The 21,720-nt window shown below is 51.0% G+C and overlaps 1 protein-coding gene across 1 annotated transcript in view; it reads right to left on the bottom strand.

The window, feature by feature from the left end:
• The window catches only part of LOC146858121 (lectin-like), a 91,031-nt gene that overhangs the window by 12,027 nt on the left and 57,284 nt on the right, over positions 1–21,720 (bottom strand). The window contains exon 3 of the mRNA XM_085646888.1: positions 18,098–18,258. Coding sequence (XP_085503014.1) covers positions 18,098–18,258 — 161 coding nt within the window. The remainder of the gene's footprint in view (positions 1–18,097; positions 18,259–21,720) is intronic.

Below are 21,720 nucleotides of genomic sequence, written 5' to 3' on the forward strand. Positions count from 1 at the left end.
CTCCAATGGTGGTACGCGCCGTACCCACGCCCTCAGAGCATGGGTACGGCCCATACCACCATTGGAGAGGTGATGTAGGGGTACGCGTGGTACGTGCCGTACCCAAGCCCTCAGAGCGCTCTGAGGGCGTGGGTACGGCGCGTACCACCATTAGAGTGGTGAAGTAGGTGTACGCGTGGTACGGGCCGTACCCACGCTCTGAGGGCGTGGGTACGGCGGGTACCCCTACATCACCACTCCAATGGTGGTACGGTCCGTACCCACGCTCTGAGGGCATGGGTACGGCGTGTACCCCTACATCACCACTCCAATGGTGGTACGGGCTGTACCCACACTCTGAGGGCGTGGGTACGGTCCGCATCACCCGTACCTCTAGGGCACCAGTACATTAGTGATACAAGGCGTACACACGCCACGGATGTTGGCTTAGGGCCTGGTGCAGCATATAACCAGTATATTGGGGTGTGTACATGGCCAGGACAGCAGTGTACAGCACCAAGGGTGCGGGTGGGTGGGTGGGTGTCTGCCAAGGAGTCCCAGCAGTGGACATATACATGTGAGGGGTGGGTGCAGAGGACTCCCAGCAGTGGACAGACATATGAGGGGTGGGTGCATATCAATCCCAGCAGTGGACAGAGACATGTGAGGGGTGGGTGCAGAGGACTCCCAGCAGTGGACAGACATATGAGGGGTGGGTGCATATCACTCCCAGCAGTGGACAGAGACATGTGAGGGGTGGGTGTAGAGGACTCCCAGCAGTGAAATGAAATGAAATGAAATTTTGTACTTGTATAGCGCACTGCTGCCCCAGCGACAGGGCGTCCTGGCGCTTGTACTCATACCGCTGTGGAACCCTTCCTGGCTTTCCCTGTGAAAGTCCACTCCTGGGCACCCCCAAGGTGAAGCCAGGCATCCCCAGCGCTGCTGGGGCCGTTGTGGAGATTAAGCAAGCTATTGCCCAGAGTTGCAGAGTGGGACCTATGATTAGAGTAGGCACCGAGGCGAGAATTATCAGGTCCGATGAAATTGAGCCCAAGACCCGCCGAGGCGGGAATTGAACCCTGGTCCCGGGCCAGATCTCTGCATCAGGGTCTGCCGCTCTAACCATTGAGCCACACTTCTCCACCAGTCAGTGGACAGACATATGAGGGGTGGATGCATATCACTCCCAGCAGTAGACAGAGACATGTGAGAGTTGGGTGCAGAGGACTCCCAGCAGTGGACAGAGACATGAGGGGTGGGTGCATATCACTCCCAGCAGTGCCCAGATATATGAGGGGTGGGTGCAGGGGACTCCCAGCAGTGGACAGACATATGAGAGGTGGGTGCAGAGGACTCCCAGCAGTGGACAGACATATGAAGGGTGGGTGCAGGGGGCTCCCAGCAGTGGACAGACATATGAGGGGTGGGTGCAGAGGACTCCCAGCAGTGGACAGACATATGAAGGGTGGGTGCATATCACTACCAGCAGTGGACAGACATATGAGGGGTGGGTGCATATCACTACCAGCAGTGGACAGACATATGAGGGGTGGGTGCAGAGGACTCCCAGCAGTGCCCAGACATATGAGGGGTGGGTGGATATCACTACCAGCAGTGGACAGACATATGAGGGGTGGGTGTATATCACTACCAGCAGTGGACAGAAATATGAGGGGTGGGTGCATATCACTACCAGCAGTGGACAGACATATGAGGGGTAGGTGCAGAGGACTCCCAGCAGTGGACAGACATATGAGGGGTGGGGGCATATCACTCCCAGCAGTGGATAGAGACATGTGAGGGGTGGGTACAGAGGACTCCCAGCGGTGGACAGACATATGAGGGGTGGGTGCATATTACTCCCAGCAGTGGACAGAAATATGTGAGGGGTGGGTGCAGAGGACTCCCAGCAGTGGACGGAGACATGAGGGGTGGGTGCATATCACTCCCAGCAGTGCCCAGATATATGAGGGTGGGTGCAGAGGACTCCCAGCAGTGCACAGACATATGAGGGGTGGGTGGATATCACTCCCAGCAGTGGACAGAGACATGTGAGGGGTGGGTGCAGAGGACTCCCAGCAGTGGACAGAGTCATGGGTGTGTGTAGATCATGATCAGATGAGCACAACTCCATGGGTGTATGTACGCATCCCTAATGTTCAACTATGTTGATAGTTTCATAACAACACATCACTGACAGCAGTGTCCCACTACCATGAGGATGGATGTCCTTCCCCCACTGCATGACACCACACATGTGGGTGTGAGGACAAAAGACACATGCATACCCACCCTTGGCTGATGCAGCACAATACACGCACAGAGATCATGCCACAAGACGGTATACTCATGTCAATGCCCACTACAGTAAGAGAGTCAAAGGGAACACACACTGTCACGCACATCCCAGGACCGATAGGAATGTACAGGTGCCGGGACAGCCACCAAGCTGTTGCCTCTCATGGAAGGAATAGGGTGGACTTTCCACAGATACAATGCCCACAATTGTCAGTCAGGTGCTCAAATACCCTGCAGAACAAGTATCAAATGTGTGCTAGGCTAGGATAACACACATGCATAGTGTGGAAAATGCTGATTGTCGCCATTAAGGCATGACAACATACTCAATACATAAGTACAGTGACTAGCAAGGATGGCACAGAGGATGCAGCCGGAGACATTGCTGAGCAGGCATGGCCATAGTTGAAGGGATCCGTCACCAACAAAGGAAATTTAGACACAGGTCAGCACTACAAAAGTGCTACTCCCTGCAGGGTAGATGTCAGGTGCCACAGAGGAAGGAACAGTCCTTGGGACAATGTCTCCAAACACAAATAGCACACACGACCAAATATACCTTGCAGAGACATTGTGATGGCAGGCAGATACCATGGTCCACCCCATTAGCATCAGACGACAACTTTCTCCTGACACATAACACATTACCACCACCCCAACTCCGGGACCATCAGCACCCACATCAATACCTGAAATGCAAATGTGTTCAAACGGAAAATAAAATGCTTTATTCAGCAATGAAATAAAAAGTAGTTAACGACACTGTTAGAAAGGGTAGATGGACCGGGAGGGTCGGCCGGGGACAGGAGGAGAGGTCTCCGGGGAGAGCCGTCTCCAGCGATCGTACAGACAAGTAACTTCCCCCCCACAGACAGATACCACACACGGATAAGGTTCAGTGTTCTTTATACGCACTTCTTAAGGTACGGTTGAATGGTACACGGAGGTCTGGACTCAGGGGTCCCCTCGATTCAAGTCTCTCAAAGCAGGGTAAGGGGTAGCGGGACAGTCTGTCTACCAGTCAGGTAGTTCGGATGAGATGATGACTAGCTCACAATCCTTGAGCTTGGTGGCTTGGTTGGTACGGGCCGCGGCAGCGCCAGCAGGTCCCGGTTGAGATGGACGGTACACGGTCCGCGGCAGCGCCAGCAGGTCCCGGAAAGATGGTCGATGTACGGTCCGCGGCAGCGCCAGCAGGTCCCGGTGAGGATGGTCGTTACAACGGGCCGCGGCAGCGCCAGCAGGTCCCGACGAGGATGGTCGTTACAACGGGCCGCGGCAGCGCCAGCAGGTCCCGACGAGGATGGAGGTTGCAGAAGGCCGCGGCAGCGCCAGCAGGCAGGACGATGGTTCACAAGAGCGGGCTACGGTAGCGCCAGTAGTCCGTCAAGGCTGAGTTCTCTCGGTGTCTCTCGACTCCAGGATACAACTGCCTTCCTGCTCCGGAGTTGCCCCAGTTATAGGGCAGGCGCCCTTTGATGTCCGGACCCTCGCACTTGGAGGTCGGAGGGCCCGGGATGAAGGTGTCCAGACACCCAGCAGGGGGTGGAGCCAGCACCTGGGGGAGCGGGGGCGATCGGCACCTGGCGGGGGGAAGAGCTCTTGACACTTCGTTCTCCCATTGACCTGCCAAGTGGTCCGCTCACCTCCTGGGTGGAGGGTGGTGCCGGGATGTCGGGGCCGGCCAGGCCCGGGGTTAGGGTCGGGCCGAGGCCACGCGGCCTCGTGGTGCAGGGCCCAAGATGGCGGCTTGAACCGGCCGGGGGAGCCGGTGGGGCTGGGCCCCGTGATGAGTAGAGGTCCGAGGGCAGAAGATCCGTCGGGAGACGGGGTACAGGTGCTTTTCGTGGGTTATGCCTGGTGGGCCGGAGCTCGGGCCCTGTCGTGCGGGGAGGGACCAAGCCCTTCGTGTGGCCGGTCCAACAGACACTATTAACAAAGGCACATGGCCAGTCCAGATATGAAGTCCTTGGGGGGGGACACATGGCCACGCGTCGCCACTACCTTGCCTGCACATTAGAACCCGCAGGTTCCTCGACTGGGGGGGGGGGCATCATGTGGGGAAGGACCAGGCACCGCAGGGACAGGAGGTGGAAGGGTAGGTGTGGTGGGTGCAGGGACGGATGCCTCCACCACAGGGGGTTGGGCAGCGCGAAAGGTGGAGGTCAGCTTGGTGCTGCACACTGCTGCAAAGGTCGTCAAGCGTCTCCCCTTCACCCGAAGACAACACAGCCTCAAAGGAGGGGGGGAGGGTGGAGTGATGGGGTGCAGCGCTACTGGGGGAGGGGGGGACAGGGTGGGGGGCTCAACTCCCCTACACGTGGAGTGCCGTTCGCGTATGCGGGCTGGAGAGACAGAGGGGCTGAGGCCCAGCACAACCAAGTAGGCCTCTTTCTCTGGAGGTGTGGTAGGGGAGCCGAGGGTAGTGCCTTTGGAGGGACTGGTTAGTGCGCCATGCGGCCTTGGACTGTGGCTGCGTGTATGCCTGTGTGCCCCAGACCCAGTGGGTGTGCCCTCATCCCCCTGAGTGTGCATGCCAGGAGGAGTGCGCTTGCCCTTACGTGGTGGTGTGCTGGCTGTGTCTGGAGGGGTGCGTGCTTGTGAATGTCTGTGTGTGCTTGGGACAGGTATGGGAGTGGGAAGTGTGGATGGTGCAGGGGTAGGGGGGATGAAGCGCTGCAGGAGACTCACTGCTGCCGTCAGTGAAGAGTCCATGGACCTCAGCAACATCCGTTGGTCAGACATCGCTGATGACATGCCCTCCATGTACGACACCATCTGCATCATCATTCGGGTCTGGCCATGGAGGACATTCAGCAGCGATGTCTGTCCAACCTGCAACTGTCGCAGAATGTCCACAGACTCTGCAGTGAGGGCAGCAGGGGGGACAGGGGCAGGGGGTGCAGTGCCTGGCACGAAGGAGACACCGTGTTGCCTAGCACAGACAGAAGGGACCGGAGCAACTGGGAGGGCGGTGATGGGAATGGAGGGGGCGGTGACAGATGTAGTGCTGCTGCCAGGTGTTGTAGCAGCCTCCGCCCCCTCAAGGAGTTCAGCATCGGACCCGTCTGCGTCGTAGTCAGTGTAGTCACTAGACAGGTCCTCCGCCTGACTCCCCTCGCCCTCCGTGCCACTTGCTCCCGCAGACTCCGCAGCAGTGGTAGCAGCGGTGCTGGATCGCTCCTCCACTTCCGTGCAGGTGTCTCCCTCAGTGTCCTCCGATGATGCTGTGGGCAAGGTGAAGAGACAGAAATGCAACGCGCACATTGCAGGACCCTCAGGTCCTTGCATGACCCACATCACACTACAGTGTGATGTTGCAGACACCCTCCAAGCAATGTCCATCCACAAATCTCCCGCCTGCTCTCAGGCATACACTAAGCGCACACACAACACCTTTGCATGATGAGTGTGCAACTCCGACTGCCTACACAGCGCTGCCACGCCTTCCAGGCCCTGTCACACCAACCAGGTCATGTCCCTCCTACTCCCCACCGGCTCTGTACCCCAGCAAGGCCATGGGAGTGGGACTCAAGGCTTCTGCATGTAGTATGGTGTCGTCGTCAGGCACATGGCACAGGTATCATCTCTCAGCGTGTCAATCTACAATGTGTCCAGGACCCCCCTCTCCACCATCACATGCGCACACAACCTCATCATCAACTCGTATGCCATTGACAGCCAGGTGCTCCTCACCCTCACCAAGGACGCAGACATTGCCAGTTCCAATATTCAAGATTGCATGAGATCCATTGATGAATGGCAGAACATCAGCCACCTGAGGCAGGACTTGTACAGGACTGAGGTCAACATCTGAGGATTGTCCCCTTACAGCTGGGTCAACTGCTTGTGTCCCAGCCGCAAGAGCCCTGCACAAGCACCCAGTGTCCACACGCACAAGATGGTGTGCATCATGGATTGCTTGCTCACATTTGCCATGTTAATCACCAGCATCTGTGCCTCAGACTGCAACACCCTCTGCATTATGCACATGATCCCCAGATAGATTCACTCCAAGGAAAGATGGACCATCCACCAGGTCCATGACAACATCCGTGTCAAATACTGCCCTGCCCTCTACGGAGCAGGCACATCCAAACTCCCGGGAAACTTGTCCACATCCAGGGTGCATCTGCACACCTCAGCTTCAACATCCGGCGCACCAGCCACATCAACGTCCAGCAGCGATAGCTGCAATGGATCACTGTCTGCTGCAGGATGACCTTCACACTACACACCCACACTCAGGAGGCAGGCCACAACCCCGAACCAAAACCAACCTTGTACCACTGTCATACGAGACCCCGTTGGGCCATCTCCATGCATCCAACCTTGCCCTGGACACCATTCTTCACATCCACCTTACTCCAGCATGCAGGACGTAGTCCTCCCACCTGGCCACACATACCTGGGACTCCCTCCCCGGGAACCTCCACATGAGCCATGACCTCTGCGCCTTAATGATACTCTTCCAAATAGGTCTGTCCGCACACTATTGCAAGCCCCCCCTCAGCAGCTTGAGGACATCACAGGTGAGTATTGTGCTCCATGTCTGAATTATACATTGTGACCCATTTGTGTCCTGTACCAGACTCAGATCCCAGGGTATGGATGGGTGGAGTTAGTTCAACACTCAGACATAGTTTGACATTTACACACACATATGTTGTGGACTAATGCAAAATGACAGCAACATCTCATGAAAAAATAAAGATTTTTATTTACGGTGGGGTACGTGTTTTGGTAGATAAACTAAGGTGCTCTACCTGGTGCATAGAATCCAAAGTTCACAGGGGGAGATGGGATCCTTTGCTTTGGAAGTCATCAGAGTCCAGACCACAGTGTTGGTCATCATTGGTCAGACTGACCAGCAAGTCCATGTGGCAGAGAATGTCATTGGATGAGTTGCTGCTGTTGCACCAGAGGGCCAGGTGCCAGGCAAGGTGACCTGGGAGATGTGGATGGTCCGCTGACTCTCACGGTCTTTTCCGTGGATCACCCACCTTCCTGGGGGGACCCTCAGATGCAGGCCTTGACGATGCTTGTGATGCTCCGTCGGACGAATCCTCCTCCTCCTCCCTCCCTGTGGCTGGTGGTGGTCTTCGCCTGGTGGCACAGGGAGGGTTGCCCATGTTGTCGGCGATCCGACGGAGTGAACGGCTCATGTCCGTTTGCACCGCCAGGAGCTCAGCCAGTCTTGCCTGCATCCATCCTTGGTGTTGTTGTTGACTGGCATGTTGCTTGGCCTGCAGGTTCTTCATCTCGTCGAGGGTCCCCTTCATCTCTGTGAGGCTCGACACTACCTGGCTGATGCCCCTGGTGTCACGCCGGTATGTGTCCAGGATGTGGCGTATGTGTGAAATATCGGTTCCCTCAGCTGGCTGGTCAGGTTCGTGCCTTCGCCTGCCTCCACTCCCACCACCCCTGCCCACACAAGCCTGGCCTGCCATTGTGGGCACATCGGGTCTACGGGACCCCTGAGGGATGGCATTTGCGGGGTTGTCTGCCTCCTCCTGGGTGCCCAGAGAACCTTGTCCCTCCTGGTCAGACTGTCTCTGTTGTTCAGTGCGAGAAGGGCTCCTGGGTGTCTCCTGGGATGTGGCAGGAATGGGGGTGGGGGTTGGCACAGATGTACCTGACGCAGGTGCTGCAGGGGCTTGGGCACCAGAGGGGCCAGGTTGGTCGGGGTCATCCACGGAGTGGTGAGAGTCGTCGCTGCCGGTGGGATCCTCTTCACGCTGAGCCTGGGACTGTGATTGTTCCCCCCCATTGTTGGGGGAGGTCCATGACGTTGCCCTGTGTGTGAGAGAGAGACAATGTTAATGCTGTTTCATGCCACATCCATGTTTCATACATATTCAAGTTGTCACAGTTCCTCCAGGTAGTTGGATGTGCCTAGCATTCCTCTCAATGTACACTTAGGGATGGGTATGTTGCGGGGGACAGATTGATATGTTCTCCTGAGTGTTTGACCAGTAGAATTTTGGCTAGGATGCTTATTTGGCTATGGATTGGTCTTGTTGTGTCACATGTTCATTGTGAGAGTGGGTAAATCCGTTGCCTGCCCCGGGGGTGTGTGCTTGTGTAAGGGGGGTGTGTGACCGGGCCTGCTGTTGGGTGTAGTGTGATTTGTCATTGGGTCTCCCAGGTGATGTGTCTGTCCCCTCATGGTGCATGCTGGCATGACAGTGAGTGTGAGTTCCTGTGCTAGATATCTGAGCTTGTGGAGTTGGTGTTTGAGTGTACAGTGGTCTCAGGAGGGCCTGTGCTGCATACAGCAGGGCCAAGTGTCAGCTACCTTGTCAGTACTTTGCCAGTCCCTGTGCATTGGGCATGGTGCATGGGTATGTACCTAGGCCATATGGGCTGAGGGCATTGGTGTCTGCTTCTGAGTTGCACTATGTGTTGTGTGAGCCCCACCCTCCCAGCATCCCGAACATCCAGTCTTGGGTTTGTGGTTGGTGTGGCCTGGGACATGGCATTGCCTTTATTTGTGAATGGGGCATGGAGACGTTAGTGGCATGAGCGTGGTTTTTGAGTGTGGTTGTGTGCGGTGAGGGCTTGGGGGAAGTTGCGTGCATTTGGTGTATTTGTGGTGTGGATGCCATTCCCCCCATGTTACATGAGTTGTTTGTGTACTCACCAGGCTCTGAGACTCCTTCGACTCCGTGTACTCCCACCGGCGGAAGCATGGCCATCACCTTCTCCTCCCAGGGATGGTAATGTACGGGTCTGCGGGGCAGCCCACCTCCAGTGATGTTACTCTGGGCGTATTCCTCGTTCATTTCCCTCTTGACTGCCCTGCGCAGATCGTACCACCTGGCTTGACATTCATGCTTGGTCCTTCGGATGGGCGCAACAGCATTCACCTTATCGACGATCCTCTGCCACAGGCTAGTTTTTTGGGCTATGCTGGTCTGTCTGACCAATGTTCCAAACAGCTGTGGTTCGACTCTGATGACTTCGTTGACAAGGAGGTCCAGCTCCGCCCTTGTGAACTTTGGATTCTTGTCTGTGGGCATGGTGTGGGGTGTGGGTGTGGATGGTTGTGGGTGTGTGGGTGTGAATGTGACGGTGTGTGTGTGAATGTGAAGAGGGGGTGTTTGTGAAGGAGGTTGTGTGAAGGTGTGTAAGTTAAGGTGTAGTTAAGGTGTAAGTAAGGTGCAGTTGTTTGTCTGTGGGGTCTGTCAGCAGTGGGTCTGTTGCAAAGGCTCATGGGTTGTGTGTGTGGGCCCTTTTTATTGGTCCATTTGTGGGTGTGGCTGTGTTTGAAATTTTGGTGGGTGTGTTATAAGAGGTGGTTGTGATTTAGGGCCTCTGTTTGCCTCTTTGGATGTGCCAGGTCAGTCATTGGGATGTATTTTGTCATGTAGACGTGTTTTGTGGTGTTGTGCGAGTCGAATTGACCCTCTTTGTGCTGTTTTACAGTGTCCTGGTTCTGTACGAGTCTTTTCGCGTAGGTAAGGTCCGTACATACGCGATGCTGGGTGAGGGTGCTGGGGTATGGTGTTGGGGTACGGTGCGTACAGGTACGGGGCTGGGGTACGGGCCTGGGGTGCGGCGCTTGCAGGTGGGGGGCTGGGGTACAGTGTTGGGGTACGGTGCGTAGAGGTGCGGGTCTGGGCTACGGTGTTGGGGTGCGGTGCGTACAGGTACGGGGCTGGGGTACGGGCCTGGGGTGCGGCGCGTACATGTGGGGGGCTGGAGTACAGTGTTGGGGTACGGTGCGTACAGGTACAGGGCTGGGGTATGGTGTTGGGGTACGGTGCGTACAGGTGCGTGGCTGGGGTACGGTGTTGGTGTACGGTGCGTACAGGTATGGGGCTGGGGTACGGGCCTGGGGTGTGTCGCGTACAGGTGGCGGGCTGGGGTACGGTGTTGGGGTACGGTGCGTACAGGTGCAGGGCTGGGGTACGGGCTTGGGGTACAGTGCGTACAGGTACGGGGCTGGAGTACGGGCCTTATGTGCAGTGCATACATGTGGGGGGCTGGAGTAAGGTGTTGGGGTACGGTGCGTACAGGTGCGGGGCTGGGCTACGGTGTTGGGGTACGGTGCGTACAGGTATGGGGCTGGGAGACGGGCCTGGGGTGCGGCACGTATAGGTGCGGGGCTGGGGTACGGTCCTGGGGTACGGTGCATACAGGTACTGGGCTGGGGTATGCGCCTGGGGTGCGGCACTTACAGGTGAGGGGCTGGGGTACAGGCCTGGGGTATGGTGCGTACAGGTGGGGGGCTGGGAGATGGGCCTGGGGTGCGGCGCGTACAGGTGGGGGCTGGGGTACGGTGTTGGGGTACGGTGCATACAGGTGCGGGGCTGGGCTACAGTGTTGGGGTACGGTGCGTACAGGTACGGGGCTGGGAGACGGGCCTGGGGTGCGGCGCGTACCGGTGCGGGGCTGGGGTACGGTGCATACAGGTGCGGGGCTGGGCTACGGTGTTGGGGTACGGTGCGTACAGGTACGGGGCTGGGAGACAGGCCTGGGGTGCGGCGCGTACAGGTGCGGGGCTGGGGTACGGTCCTGGGGTACGGTGCATACAGGTACAGTGCTGGGGTACGCGCCTGGGGTGCGGTGCGTACAGGTGGGGAGCTGGGGTATGGGCCTGGGGTACGGTGCGTACAGGTGCGGGGCTTGGGTACAGGCCTGGGGTACGGTGCGTACAGGTACGGGGCTGGGCTACGGTGTTGGGGTACGGTGCGTACAGGTACGGGGCTGGGGTACGGGCCTGGGGTGCGACGCGTACATGTGGGGGGCTGGAGTACAGTGTTGGGGTACGGTGCGTACAGGTACAGGGCTGGGGTACGGTGTTGGGGTATGGTGCGTACAGGTGCGTGGCTGGGGTACGGTGTTGGTGTACGGTGCGTACAGGTATGGGGCTGGGGTACGGGCCTGGGGTGCCTCAAGTTCAGGTGGGGGTCTGGGGTACGGTGTTGGGGTACGGTGCGTACAGGTGCGGGCTGGGGTACGGGCCTGGGGTACAGTGCGTACAGGTACTGGGCTGGGGTACGGGCCTTATGTGCGGTGCATACATGTGGGGGGCTGGGGTACGGTGTTGGGGTACGGTGTGTACAGGTGCGGGCTGGGCTACGGTGTTGGGGTACGGTGCATACAGGTATGGGGCTGGGAGACAGGCCTGGGGTGCGGCACGTACAGGTGCGGGGCTGTGGTACGGTCCTGGGGTACGGTGCATACAGGTACTGGGCTGGGGTATGCGCCTGGGGTGCGGCGCTTACAGGTGGGGGGCTGGGGTACAGGCCTGGGGTACGGTGCGTACAGGTGGGGGGCTGGGAGATGGGCCTGGGGTGCGGCGCGTACAGGTGGGGGCTGGGGTACGGTGTTGGGGTACGGTGCGTACAGGTGCGGGGCTGGGCTACAGTGTTGGGGTACGGTGCGTACAGGTACGGGGCTGGGAGACGGGCCTGGGGTGCGGCGCGTACCGGTGCGGGGCTGGGGTACGGTGCATACAGGTGCGGGGCTGGGCTACGGTGTTGGGGTACGGTGCGTACAGGTACGGGTCTGGGAGACGGGCCTGGGGTGCGGTGCGTACAGGTGTGGGGCTGGGGTACGGTCCTGGGGTACGGTGCATACAGGTACAGGGCTGGGGTACGCGCCTGGGGTGCGACACGTACAGGTGGGGAGCTGGGGTATGGGCCTGGGGTACGGTGCGTACAGGTGCGGGGCTTGGGTACGGGCCTGGGGTACGGTGCGTACAGGTACGGGGCTGGGGTACGGGCCTGGGGTGCGGCGCGTACAGGTGCGGGGCTGGGGTACGGTCCTGGGGTATGGTGCAGAGGGGGGGTACGGTGCTGACATATGCGGGGGAGGGGAGGCTGTACGACTCGTATCCGGGCACAAGTTTACCCATGTACATGTGTGCTACAGCGTTCGCTCCGTACGGGGCCTTTTACATGCGGTTGTGTATTCGGAAGGGCGGTACAGATCGTACTTGCGCGCTCGGACTTCAGTTTTATGATTTGCACGTAAAAATGTCCGGCTCCCTATCGTACACTTTTACCGACGCTATTCGGACGTAAAATTTTCCGGCTCCCTGTCGTACCCTTTTCCCGACACAATTCGTATGCATTTTTCACGTACGAATCGTACTTCACAGTTTGTACGGTACTTGTACGATTCGTACGTGAAAATATACAGATACGAGTCGTACGCAAATTTATTTTGCCGGATCGGAATCGGCACCTATATATATATTAAACTAATCAAAAGATAACTGCTAAAAAATTCTAAATAGCTATCTCGACCAATATATTTAAACTAAAAGAACACAACCCAATAAAAAATGCTAACTAAATAAATAAACACTATAAAAACAATGAATTAATGAACACCAATTTTACCGTATATCAAACAAGAAGGAAGAGCGATACTTTGCAAGAGAGAGAACACAGAAGGAAGAAGAACTACATAAACAACTATCTCGAAAATCCAACAATACAGGTAAGAACAACACTTTGTAACAAAATATAAATACTTCGCCTTTTTTAATTTAATAACTAAAACCATTACATGTTTTTCTTTAAATATCACCGATTAAACTTCATTAAAAATCCACCAAGAAAATAGAGGACAAAGATTTCCATACCCACAAAATCTAAATCAACATCATTAAAAATATAACAAACTAAGGGGTCTATTACGATGTAGGGTGGATCGCCACCGCCATGCGGGCGGTGGCGATCCGCCCGTCTGCCGGTTTTCCGCCGGTCACATAGGTGAACGGGTGGAAAAGGGGCCTGATATGGTGGCGGTGTCTGCTAGACACCACCATCCATATTAGGAAAGCAGTGGGAAGCAGCCTTTCCGTGCCCAAAGAATAATCATTGACTTTGAGCAGGCAATTATTCAATCCATCTTAAAATTACATATGCTACGTAGGTCAGGGCACTGTGGACAAACAAAATTTCAGATCCCCTGGTGGAACGTCTATGCTAATACTGTAGCTCAAAAAGCCAAAACCAACAACGTGGTGGAAGGATGGCATAATGCCTTCCACGCCACAATAGGAAGGGGACAACCAACACAAACTAATTGAATTAATTAAAAAGGAACAGAGCTACCAAGAACACAGAGTAGAGCAATCTTTAAATAAAATCGGCCCATAACTAAGTAAACAAAATAAAACAATGTCCGAATACCTGCAACATAAGACTAGATAATATCCAAACATCTAAGGTCTGGAATACCTAGACATGATTGCTAAATCAATACTTTAAGCGAAACAAAATACTAAACATCCTAAAAATCTCACAACTATAAAACACAAACAGATTTCTCCTTTTTTCCATTAATAAATATAACTATGTCATAAAATTTACAATAGAGCACAAAATTATATGACATAATATAATTATTAGAAAAAAGAACCAATACAAAAATATTCATTTCTCACCCATAGTAAAAAAAATAAGTTACATTTATGTAGCTGTAGAATATCCTAGAACACGATAAAATCCACAGCAAACAAATTAAATCGAAATTAATGGTTAACAATGCCCCCCAAAAAATGCAAAAATACAGATGTATAAAAAAAGTCCAATGCCACAAACCTCTTACTGACAAAACCCTCAAAAACCCAAAATGTTTTTGAAAAAATGGCTCCAACAAACCGGAAAAAAAAGGAAATGTAAAGTAACTTGTAATCAAACAAAAAAACATTTTCCTTTATTCAAAAAAACATGTCAGCAGCTCCATCTGTTCACCAAAGACAAAACCTGTAATTTAAAAAAAAACGACACCAGCCCACAGCACATATACAAACCCACAAGCATTAATATCAACATTAAATACACAATGATATATTTAATAAACACCTAACACTACATAACATTCTAATTATATCCAACACTACGTCAAACACATAACTAAACTACCAAACAAACTCCTAACTACACCAAAAATTATCAAGTAAAGCCCTAACAAATCTATTTACACTACTACTACCTTACCCCTATCCTAAAACTAACTTAAAAGTATATAAAATGAAACTTACCTGAACGGACGAAACGCAGCCCCCAACCACGAGGTTCGGTCTCCCAAAATGACTTAAAAACTAAACGGATAGAAAGAAAATTGAGGAAAAAGGAAAAAAAATGGGTGTGTAATTAAAATAAAAAAAGACTAACTCCCCATAGACAACAATGGAAAATATTGAGAAAAATGTTAACAATTATATGTATAACTTTATTTATTGCAATGTTTTTTCCCAATCTTTAAAAAATATTTTTAAAAATTATAAAATATATATTAACTGTTATATTATCCAAAAACGCAAAAATATAATATTTAATGTACATTAAAATATATGTGTATGTCATTCACTGTAAACGTACAACAAATATAAAAATGTGATAAAAAATATATGTGTGGTACAAAATATTTCTGTTAAAAATATTGTAAATGTAACATATTAAATATTATTTTATTAAAAATAATATTAAATACACTAAATAATAAAATATAGAAAATATTAACCTTGCCTAATACATATTATACAATTTTCAAAAATCATACAATTTTATAAAATGTATTAGAAAAAAGTAAACAAAAATGCATACAAATGTTTTCTTTTTTGTACCAAAAAATAATAAACAGTACAAATTAAACTGTTTATAATTAAAGAACTACACATATTTTACTTTACTATTACATGACTATGCTACCAAAAAATGGTATATTTTTCTAAACTGTAAAAAATAAATTTATATATATAAATAAATGATTTATTTAACATTTATACAAAAATAGACTTGATAATAAAATATGAATAACATCAGAATTTATGATTTCTGTTTTTAATATCATAATATATTTTATAACAAAAGCTAATGAAAAGAAAGTAATTGTGAATAAAAATATACATGTTTGCATAATATAATGTGGGCAATAAAAACTAACATACATCTATTTCCACGGTGTCAAAAGCAGCGCTGAGATCCAGGCAGTGATCCTCCTGGATCTCAGCGCTGCTTTTGACACCGTGGACCATCAGGTGCTTCTCCAACGGCTGTTGGGGGTGGGGATCACGGGTCTGGCCCTCAAATGGTTCGCTTCCTTCCTGGAAGGTCGCTCATTTGAGGTATGGGAAGGCCAGGAAAAATCATCTTCATCCCCTCTCCAGTGTGGTGTGCCACAGGGCTCTTCATTGAGCCCTACCTTATTTAACGTTTACATGGCCCCCCTGGAGAGTGTGGTACTGCCGCTGGGTATTAAAATCATCAGTTATGCTGATGATACTCAGCTGGTGGTAGGCCTCTCCCAGTCGGCGCACCATCCCGACCGGCTGCACACGTGTCTTGAAAAGATCTACACGTGGATGTGCAGCTCAGCCCTAAAGTTAAATGGCTCCAAGACGGAATTGATGCTGCTGGGGAACTCTTCTCCATCTCTGTCCCTCAGCAGCTGGCCAGACTGTCTGGGACCGGTACCCCCCCCCCAAGCTGGAGATCAAGAGCCTGGGGGTATGGCTGGAGCAGGACCTATCTTTTAAAACCCATGCCAAGAAGACTGCTGGCGTGTGCTTTGGCCTGCTCCGCTCAGCCCAGAAGATTCTGCCTCTGCTCCCAGTGGCCACTCGAAGGCTTCTCATCCAGGGACTTATCATCTCGCGGCTGGATTTCAGCAATGCGCTTTTCCTGGGTGCTCCCGAATCTACCCTGAATAAACTGCAGCAAGTGCAGAACGCGGCTGCTAGGCTTCTGACGGGTTTCCCTAGGCGTCAATCTGCTCGCCCGGCGTTGAGGGCACTGCACTGGCTCCCGGTGAGGGACAGGGTGAAATTCAAGTCACTTTGCATCGCCCACAAAGTTCTGCATGGGGTAGGTCCACCTATTATGGAGGAGATGGTCCAGCCTTACAAGGCCCCTCGTTCTCTCCGCTCTGACCATCAACATCTCCTTCAGGTTGGCAGGGTGAAAAAGGCAAGAACCGGTGGCAGAAGGTTTTCAATAAATGTGGCCTCTTTGTGGAATTCATTGCCCCTACAACTGCGCTCGGAAGCTAGTCTTCTTCGGTTTCGTAAACTTTTAAAAACTTTTCTGTTTCTCGTGTAATCCCTGCATTCTTGTAGTAGTGTTATGTACTGGTAAGCGCTGGGATGCCTATTGGTAACCAGGCGCTATATAAAACTCAGAATAATAATAATAATAATATTTACTTATTCTGTCTCTGCACCGCGTAATAGATATCCCCTTGCAGGGGGATGTCTGGGGGATTCCTGGGACCCCCATCACTCCATGCAGAGAGCTGCTGTCAGGAGGCGCACTGACAGTGCGCCACCTTTTAAGTGCGCACTATCAGTGCGCCTCCTGAGGTCTGCTTTGAGTCTGCGCCCGCATCTGTAATATGGCGCAGGCGCAAAGTCAAATGAATTCCCTCATTTGCATAGGGCACGCCCCTATGCAAATGAGGGAACACCCTCTGAAGGTAGCGCTGGTGCATTAAGTGCACCAGTGCTATTGGTATTATAGAAGGGGGCGCACAAGCGTCTGTGTCCCCTTCTATAATACCAAAGTACCCCAGGGGCACGCAAAGAGGGCACAAACATCCGTTGGGCCCCGGGCACTTATTGTAATATGGCCCCAGGTGTCTAGGAGAAGGAAGTGAGTGGCACGCTTCCAATTTAACCAGCGCACTGATGGTGATGCGCATACCCAAGTGATTACTATATGCTTTTATTTGTGCGTTCACGGTGATGCGTACACCTAAGTAGAAGTGACGGGCATATTAACGGTGATGCGCACACACAGGTGATTATTAATTACTTTTTCTCGGCTCGTGCACGGTGATACACACACCTAAGTAGAAATGAAACATTAAAAGCATATTTTTATTATATTCTAAATTGTTCTTTTACCTAGTAACTTTATATACTATTACAATCCGTGGGAAGTTTTGCTATTATATATAGGGAGATAATGTAGCCTTAAGATTAGAGCGTTGACCTCAAAGCTGGGGAACCGGGCTCGAGTCTCAGCAACGACGCTCAACATCCTGTGATTATGGGCAAATCACTTTACCTCCCCGTGCCTAACAAAGTGTAACGAAACTGGTGCGCATGTAAAGCGCTCTGATACCCGATGTCTCGGGTCTATTTTGAGCTATATAACACTCTAAAAAAAACTAAACAATCAATTAAGCATTATTATGCGGAGCATTGTACCACCCCCTGTGTTTCTGCTAGCAACTGAGGGGCTCGCCATGGATTGGGAAACTTAGGAAGCAGTGTTTTTTGTTATGGAGAAGTTTTGCAAGGTGACCTGAAAGAAGGTTTAGTCCTTGAACTTTAAAGGTAATCCGTGTACTCTACTACTTGTTGTACATCCACTATTGACATCAGATATTCCTGAGAGAAATGGATTAGCTGGTGCACTTGTGGAAGGTGCTCATCATTGTTTCCAAATCTACATGACATGTTTGGTACATCGAATATAAAATCTCACTTTCACTACTTTACACTCCATCCTCCCCTTGTCTTCCTTCTTCCTTTATTTCCCCTTTAAATTGAGAAACACGATTAAGATTCCACACTGCTCCATCGCCTACACCACAGCATTTGTGAACACTTCCATAACTTTCACCGCCTGAAACTGCCTCTACGTCATTATTAACGAATGGCGTAAATCCATTCTCCCAATTTAATTTTCAGACTCTTCCACTTACCTATTCTAAAATGTTGGCATGTGTGCATTTCCATGTGCATAAGGCAAACTTCTGACTGAGCTACTTATTAGGGTGGGAATCCATGAAGGCAGTTACCCTGGCAACATAGAGTCTAGGCATGCACGGAAACATTGCCCCATACCTCAGCATCTCCCCACGCAAACTCAGCAGCGATATATCGATAACAGGAACCATTACTTGGGAACCAGTCAGTCTTGCCTTTCCAGATCAATCCTCCATCGCCGCGCTGATGGCTCTGGTAGGTGGTCTTTCTCAAGGTCCTGGGGGTCACCTCAGAGTTCACTAGGGAGACAAGCAAAGCAAGCAAATTAAAAGCAGATTCTAATTTTATGTACATCTGCAGGGCTTGTATGTGAGCCCTATGCATTTCAATATTTATTTCTGTCCATTGGCCGACATTATTTGTTCTTACGGCCTGAAGATGGTATCCCACGCAGATGATACCCAATTGATCATCACTTTGGTATATAACATGGACATCATGTTGGCTGGCTTAACAGCTTTTTCGAAAAGGTGTCTAAATGGATGACAGCCAGCTGCTCACAGATGAATGATGAAAAAACAGAGTTTCTGATACTAGGGAGCAAACCAATGCTCTAGTATCATATTATGTGGCCATCCACTTTAGGAGAACACCCAGTCCCCAAGTCAGAAGAAAAATGCCTAGTGATGATTATTGATAATCAGTTAGCAATGGACTCCCGAGCAAAAGAAGTGTCTGGGAGCTGTTTTGGTCATCTGAAAGCATTGAGGAAGGTGCTGAAATGGCTTCCAATAGAGGTTTGTAGGACTGTAGTTCAGGGTCTGATTTTGTCGCACCTTGACTACGGCAATTTGCTGTCTTTAGGTAGTCCAAAATCAGTGATTAAAAATTTCAGACCATTCACAACGCTGCTGCTTGGATGCTACTGGGTATCCCAAAAATATGGTCAGCAGATGAAGCCCTTAAAACTCTTCTCTGGCTGCATATAAGTTGCAGGATACAATCTATAGCTCTACGCTTTATTCATCGTGCAAAGTATAATACAGGGCCTCCCGCCCTTCAGCAACTGGCCAGTAGTTTATCAGACCAATAAGAATTTCAGAGCAAACAATTGTGAATTTCTCCTTGTCCCAAGAATCAAGAGAGCCGTGAGCGAAGGCCGGTCTTTAACCTTCCTGGCAACCCAAGCTTTGGAATGCTCTGCCTATCAGTCTCAGAATGGAGGATAAGTCGATGATTTTTAGGAAAAAACTTGAAAGATATCTTTTCCCTTCATTTTAATTCTTCATGCTTTCACTCCAACCCCTTCTGCGAGCATTAGAAGCCTGATTTTTGGGTATCCATGAGCTTTATAAAACTGATAAATAGAGTAGAACATATTATGGTCACAATATATGACTAAAATAAACCAATTCAATGGACTTTGACACATTGATAGTATAATCCGCAAAAATAATTATTATGAATGTGGCTAAGGGAATCAGTGTTTAATAATTTTATTGTCCGGGGGGTTTATCAGTGCTGATTTTTTTTAAAAAAAAAATAGCAAGTTATACTCCTTTAATTTCCATCGTGGTTCTCTATGAATAGTACAAGCAGTACAAAAATACCAAAGGAAGCTTCGTCTACTGTGCTACAGTGCTGTATGTGTATTAAAACACTCCTATGAACTACTAGGTAGAAGAGGATAGTCTTTTTACTATGTATAAACTGATGTTGACTTAGTAAAAAAATTGTCTGGGTCTATATAGCAGATGATAGAGTTTTAATACGCATATTACACTGCGGATATGAGGCAAATAAAAGATTTTTTGTGGGAAATATTTCCAAAGCATCATTGCATTCAGAGCTCCTTTATTGCTGAGCCTTCAGCGCTGAAGGATATTATTCAGGCTTCTGGGAACTCTTGATCAGCCTTCTGAATGCTCTCTACAAGCCTGTTGAGGGCTCCTATCCAGCCTGCAATCTTCTTGAAGGCTCTAGTCTGCCTGTTGTACTGAGGCCTGCTGTTCATTTATTACAGATGGGGTCTCTTGTCTACTCTGCAGTGCTGCGGCTAATATCTTCGCTGCAGTGCCAAGGGCTGTTATCTTCCCTGGGGTTTCGAGGCCTCTTGTCTACCCTTCAGTGCAGAAGACTCCTTTTCATCCTGCAGTACCAAGGGCTCTTGTCTACTCTTCTGTGCCGGGATTCTTGCCAACATTGCAGTGCCGAGGGCTCTTGTCTACCCTGCACCACAGAGGGCTCTTGTCTACCTTGCGGAGCCAAGGGCTCTTGTTCCCATTGAAGCACTGAGGGTTCTTTTTTACCATGCAGCACTGATGAATCTTGTCTACCAGGCAGTACTGTGGGCGATTGTCTACCCTGCACCGGGGAGGGCTCTTGTGTACCCTAGAATGCCGAGGGCTCTTGTATAACCTGCAGCAGAGGGTTCATTTTTACCCTGCAGTGAAGAGGGCTCTTGTCTACCCTCAGTGCCGAGGGCTCTTGTCTACCCTACAGTGCACAGGGCTCTAGTCTACCCGGCAGTGGAGATGGCTCTTGTCTACCTCAGAATGCCAAGGACTCTTGTTTAACCTGCAGCATCAAAGGCTTGTGTCTACCCTGCAGTGTAGAGGGCTCTTGTCTACCCTGCAGTACAAAGGGCTTTTGTCTACACCGAAGTGCCATGGGCTCTTGTCTACCCTGTGGTGCTGAGGCTCTCTTCTACCCTGCAGTGCGGAAGGCTCCTTTTCATCCTGCAGTACCGAGGACTCTTGCCTACCCTCCAGCTCCAAGGATTCTTTTCAACCCTGCAGTGCTGAGGATTCTTATCAACTCTGCAGCACCAAGGATTCTTATATAGCCTGCAATGCTGTGGACTCTTATGTACCCTGCAGCGCCAAGGGCTCTTATCTACCCCACAGCGCTCAAGGCTCTTGTCTTCTCCTGCAGTGCCAAGGGATCTTGTCTGTCCTGTAGTTCCAAGGATTCTGATCTTCTCCAAAACAATGAGGATTTTTATCTACCTTGCAACAACAAGTATTTTTGTCTACCCTGTAACACGGAAGACCCTTGTCTACCTTGCAACACCAAGGACTCTTATCTACCCTGTAACACTGAAGACTCTTGTCTACCCTGTAGTACTGAAGACTCTTGTCTAAACTATAGCGCCGAGGACTCATGTCCACGCTGCATCCTGATGGGTCTTATATACCCTGCAGTGCAGAGGGCTTTTGTCTACAATGTGTAGAGGAGGGGTCTTTTCTATCCTGCAGTTCAGAGGTCTCTTGTCTACCCTGCCATTCCAAAGGCTCTTGTCTACCCTTAAGTACTGAGGGCTCTTGTCTACACTGCAGTGCAGAAGGCTCTTGTCTCCTCTGCAGTGGCAAGGGCTGTTATCTACTCTGGAGTTCCGAGGGCTGTTATCTATCCTGGAGTGGCGAGGGCTCCTATCTGCCCTGCAGTGCTGAGGAATCTTGTCTAGCTTGCAGTGCAGAGGGTTCTTGTTTATGCAGAGGTTCCGAAAACGCTTGTCTATTCTGCAGTGCCAAGTAATCCTTTCTACCCTGCAGTTACAAGTATTCCTTTCTGCTGTGCAGTGCAGACGGCTGTTGTCTACCCTGAAGTGCCATGGGCTCTTGTCTACCCTGCTGTGTTGAGGGCTCCTGCCCACCCTGCAGAGTCAATGGCTTTTTTCTACCCTGCAGTGCAGAAGGCAATTTTCCATCCTGAAGTACCAAGGGCTCTTCTCTATGCTGCAGTGCCGAGGTCTCCTGTCT

The sequence above is a fragment of the Triturus cristatus genome, chromosome 3_2 (genome assembly GCF_964204655.1).
Source record: "Triturus cristatus chromosome 3_2, aTriCri1.1, whole genome shotgun sequence".
Classification (NCBI taxonomy): Eukaryota; Metazoa; Chordata; class Amphibia; order Caudata; family Salamandridae; genus Triturus; species Triturus cristatus.